Source organism: Halyomorpha halys, unplaced genomic scaffold, assembly GCF_000696795.3.
Source record: "Halyomorpha halys isolate HHAL.00 unplaced genomic scaffold, Hhal_1.1 Scaffold446.1, whole genome shotgun sequence".
In the NCBI taxonomy this organism is placed as follows: Eukaryota; Metazoa; Arthropoda; class Insecta; order Hemiptera; family Pentatomidae; genus Halyomorpha; species Halyomorpha halys.
The window spans coordinates 174,769-180,322 of record NW_027104672.1 but is presented as its reverse complement, the minus strand read 5'-3'; the positions used below and the strand labels follow the sequence as shown (position 1 = coordinate 180,322).

Below are 5,554 nucleotides of genomic sequence, written 5' to 3'. Positions count from 1 at the left end.
TGGCCTTGATTCAACATACCGCCATCTTTGTTTTTTGTATCACGAAGTTATTATCAACAATGAAACTTGGTTAGCTTGCTTTTTGGATAAACAAAACAAATGAACAATATTAAAATGATACATAAAATAAAACATATTAACCCTTTATACATCAAAATATATTATTTACTCAAAAAGAGCATATTACAATATATATATAATTAAAATAATATAATTAAGGAAATTTAAATATCTTCTTCTTTTTCTTCCTCCTCAGTGCTTCTCAGCGTTCCTTACCAATGCCCTCATGGAATCCGACATCTTTCCTCTCTTCTCTCCCAGTTTAGCCATGTTTTCTCACATCTAGCCAAAGTAGTTCTAATGATTCAGATTATATTAAGTGGCCTCGGACAGGATGGAAATCAACAGTTACGACATGACAGTCAAAAGGAAATACGACTCTGGCTACATGGAACATAAAGACACTTAGGGAAAGGAGGAAGAGATATCTGCAGAGATGACTGCGTACCAGGTTGACATCCTAGGCATTAGTGAAGTGAAGAATAAAGGTAATGGAGAGCTAAGGATGGCCCGGGACCATACCTTGATATATTCAGGAGTCCCAAGGATACTGAGCAAAGGAAGGAAAGATAACATCTTCGCTAAGGTTGAAGAATGGAACCCAGTATCTCCTACGATTTTAACTATGCATAGCGAAATTAAAATATAAAGTTATTAATGCAAAGAAACAACGAAATATAAATATTTTAATTTAATAATAATAATTAAAGATTGAAAGTTATAGAACAAAGAGAAAGAAAATATATGTAACTGATGAAATACATAAGTAAAATACTAGAATAAAGAAACAAAATATAAAGTAAAGTTAGATAAGTTCCAAGCAGGTGTGTTTTATGTTTTATTTTCTAATTGTTCTTTTACCCCCCCTCTCCTTCTCTATTCTTTTCTTATTTTTCCTTACTCACGTTATTAGTTTTGTTCAGCACATATTATTATTTTCATATTTTCTAATTACTTCTTTGTCTTACTTTACTATATTTTGTTTCTTTATTCTTGTATTTTTATTTGATATTTCATTTCTTATATATATTTTCTTTTTCTTTGTTTTTCCATAACTTTAATTTTTAATTATTATTATTGAACCAAAATATTCATATTTCTTTGCATTATATAACTTTATTTGTTTATTTCTATAATTATGTTATTTTACTTACATACTTAATTATCTATATATACATTTTATTTCCCACTTCTTTCTTTACTTTATTTTTATCTATTTTCATTCTGTACAATTATTTTATTTAATCATCCTATATATTTTTTTTTATTCATTGGTTGTTATCTTGGCTATTCATAGGTGTGATGAAGGCTAGAAATTCTGGCCGAAACATTCGCACTAGTAAATAAGGTTTTTTATAAACTTATTTGTGTTATTCTTTGACTGCACTCCCAACCATCTTCTCATCATTATCAATATTTTTTGGTGGATTCGTTTTTATATGCCGTAGGTTACTAATTTATTAATTTTTTATACCTAAGTATGCTGTAGGTTACTAATTTATTATACTTTAAGTATGCCGTAGGTTACTAATTTATTAATTTTTTATACCTAAGTATGCCGTAGGTTACTAATTTATTATACCTTAAGTATGCCGTAGGTTACTAATTCATTAATTTTTTATACCTTAATTACGCTGTTGGTTACTAATTTATTAATTTTTTATACCTTAAGTATACCGTAGGTTGCTAATTAATTAATTTTTTAATGTCAATATTTCATTATTACATTCTACTTTTTTCATAATAATTATGCTCTACAACCTCGTATTGACATTGTTTTTGCCAACGACTCCTTTTGAATATGATATTCATTAGAATAATTAGGAACTAAATATCTCTCATATTATTAGATTTTCTATCATTAAATTCGTAATCTACTTCTAATAGAGAATATCTTGGATATTGAATAATAGAGGCTATACCTTTATTAATATAATTTTGATCTGAATTTAATAATTGAGTAACAGCTGGAAAAATGAAATACTGCAATATTAATGGTGGTGTTTATGTGGTAAAAATATTATGTTTTTCATATTTATATATTATAGTCAATATTTATTTTGTGGAGGCCTTGGGAAATAAATTTTAACATTACCTCTCTAGGGCTGTATCGGTATTTAGTTGAAGACTTGAGAGGGGGAGGGGAGAAAAACTATTGGACTAAAATTAAATATTTAGAAAATGTTGGTATTCCTCATTTTTTTATGTCATTAATTTATTTTTTAGATATAAGAAGATGGTCAGGGTTGCGGTCAAAAAAAGAACAAATAGTTTTAAACTATTTATTCTTTTTTTGACCGCAACCCCGACCATCTACTTATGTCTAAATCTTTACAGTCAACTATATATCCATATAAATTTATTTTTTAGTTAATACATAGAAAATTAAACACTTCTATGAATATGCCCTTGTAAACATGTCACCAAAAAATGATTTTGGTGAAAAAAAAACCACTGAATCAGCTGCAGAATTTTATTTCACAAAATCCTAAAATTGAAAATGCTCACTTTTTGCAGAGCCACCCTTATATTTCTTATTGTTATAATTAGAATTTTATAACAAATAAAATAATATTTATAATCTATGCCAGGGATGGGTTATCGCCTGTAGCCCATAGGAAGGTAGTAAACGGAAGTGAGGGTGGTCCGTTCGATAGCGGAGGATCTACGAGCCCATTGCTTCTCCAGAGGTTCTACCACCAACAGCAGCAGCACAGGATCAGGTTGGTAATCATTTAGTTACGATAGTATCTATCCATATGATTGCCTCTTCCTGCCACTCCCAATTATTTTTTTTTAAATGAAAATTCCTTTGTGAATAAAATTCCCTAATTGTTATTATTAATGTACCTGTTAAGAAGGGTAGTATCCTAGGGTTGACTGTATTATCTTGGAACAGTTTTAAAAAATATAAATGATGTTCTTAAACTTTTGACTGAAGCTACATATATTAAGGAAATGACATACTTTTCGTGTAAACTGATTTACTTCTTGTCTTTTAATTACTATATTTATATCCACTAATTGCTCTCAGGTCAACGTCGGTCTCTCCCTGTCGCCAAGCGTACAACGGTAAAGGTGAAGAGGGAGGAAGGAAGAAGCTCGGGTCATACCTCCGTCAGAGGCTCAGCTGCGATTCTCCAGAACCTCCTCCGAGGTCTAACAGGGCCTCTCCACTTCTTGTAAGGAGGGTTCCCGACTCTGAAGTTTCATCACCTATTCTAAATAGAAGGTTCGTTTTTTATCAACTTTATACTTGCATTTATTAAGATGGTAACATAACAACTGGTGGACTTGAATAGAATAGAAAAAGTGTCTTTATTTAAATATTCCATAATACTGAAATATAATGATATTGAAATGATTAAATACCATCTGCCTTGGAGATTTTCAGTGGCTTATCAAACTCTAATCATACTGTTTTTGTTTTATTAGTATTATTATTTGGTTATTGAACTCTGTTATTGAAAATTTTCTATTGATCAAAGCACATTTCACATTCAAAAATGAGTATACACTCACTTAAGTATTTTTTCTTTATGACTTCAAAACAGAACACCAACAAATTCTTGAAGTAAGAATCAGTGAGAGAAGAAGGAAACTGACCGCATCCCCAATTATCTTCTCCATATTATATAAATTCACAGTAAACTATAAACTTATCAGTAAAAATAAATAAATTGTGTCAGATTCCACTTAAGAAAATCTTTAAATCTACGAGATTTTTGCTGGAAACCCTTTAGTTGTTTTATAAGATCTAATATATTCTATCTATTTCTTATGAATATTTTAATTTATTTTCATGTTGCTTTTTTGTTTCTTTAAGTGATGAAAAAAAAACAATTTTTGCAGACACATTCAGCCTTCACCACCTCAGCCTCCGCCACGAAGGCTCTCCGAGAGCAGCTCGGTCCCCGGGTCCCCACACCACAGGAGATTGGCAGTCTTCACACCGCAGCCCCTGAGGCGACTCTGGCCCCCGCACCACCACTAGTTGAGTTAGTTGCAGCCCACCTCAAGTCTTCTGTCCTACTTCTGCGGCTGGGCGTCATCTCTTTCATACGTACCAAAGTCTTCTCATATATAAAAACTGTTTTATTTTTCTTCATTCACTTCAAAGAGCTTCAGATTCGTAAATTTTTTTTATACACGCTCAAACTGTGATACACCTTTATTAGTGTTTAGGTTTCTTGCAGAAGAGCTGAAAGTGGTACCGTTGATTTCAAAACAATCTATCCTCCTGGAAGAGAAAGAAAGAATAGAAAACATTATTTTAATTTTCTCGCTTTTACCCTCGTCAGTACTTTAATTTTATTTTTAAACTTTTATCTTCATCACAGTCGAGGGACTATGCACTTATCTATTACATTAATGCGATATTTATTCTTGAATACATATCTGCCCTTTTCTATAAGTTATAAGAAGGAATTTTAATAATAATAATGTTAAAACTACTTTTTATCAATTCTCTATCAAATATTTAAAATTGAAAAAAAAAATTTATGGTAGAGACATTATAATAATTATCAAGTAATGAAACAGGTTTTTTTTTTTTTTTTATTTATATAATTATGTATGTCATTACGTACATATTTTCATGTATATAATATTAAAAAAGTTAAATTTAAAAGATAACTTCAATTCATATTTTATTAAATATGACTTCTCTTGATTTTGTTTTGATACAGTTGAACCCAGCTTTTTTTAGTTGTGACCGATACATAGCAGGTTAATTCGAGGTATATAAAATAAAAACTAATATTAATTTAAGGTAAAATTTAAATTGAAACTTGGGGAAAAATATATCTATAGATCTATAAAAGGAAGATGATCCAGGTGTGGTCAAAGAAAAAACTAAAATATTAATTGAACTATTCAATGTGAGCCAACGTTTCTCGTCAGATTGCAGGGCTTCATCGGTGCTAAAAAAACACTTAAATAAGGTTACGAAGTAAGAAAATAGGTAACATGGAATAGAAGTATACTAATATATCGCTAAATATTATTTAAAATATGTGAACATTTATATAAAAATGAACGAAGAAAATATACATAAGATGTACAGAGAAAAGTTATAAACAGTGGGAAAAAATTAACAACTTTTATACTTTATATTTCTTTTTTATCTACCTTTTTTATTTGTTATTATTTCCGATTTCATTAATTGTCTAAAACATTTTTATAACTCTTCTTTATTTATATTTTCACTGTACATCTTATTTATTTTTGTTTAATTTATTTTGTTCGTTTTTATTTAAATTTTCACACATTTTAAATCATAATTACCCACACCTTAGTTCACTATTTGTTTTTCATGTTATCTTATTCTTACACTTTGTTACCTTTTTTAGCCATGATGAAGTGTTACAACATGGGGCGAAACGTCTCATATTGAATATTTTAATTACTATTTCAGTTTTTGTTTTTTTTAACCACACCCGAACTATCTTCCTTTTTATAATTTTTTTCTTTTGTAAGTTAGTGATATGGTTTT

The 5,554-nt window shown here is 29.5% G+C and overlaps 1 protein-coding gene across 1 annotated transcript in view; it reads left to right on the top strand.

Moving 5' to 3' along the window:
- LOC106682828 (dual specificity mitogen-activated protein kinase kinase 7) overlaps window positions 1–4,467 on the top strand; it is a 23,942-nt gene extending 19,475 nt beyond the window's left edge. The window contains exons 9-11 of the mRNA XM_014423894.2: window positions 2,652–2,783; window positions 3,095–3,292; window positions 3,913–4,467. Coding sequence (XP_014279380.1) covers window positions 2,652–2,783; window positions 3,095–3,292; window positions 3,913–4,054 — 472 coding nt within the window. The 3' untranslated portion in view covers window positions 4,055–4,467. The remainder of the gene's footprint in view (window positions 1–2,651; window positions 2,784–3,094; window positions 3,293–3,912) is intronic.
- The last annotated feature ends 1,087 nt before the right edge of the window (window positions 4,468–5,554 follow it).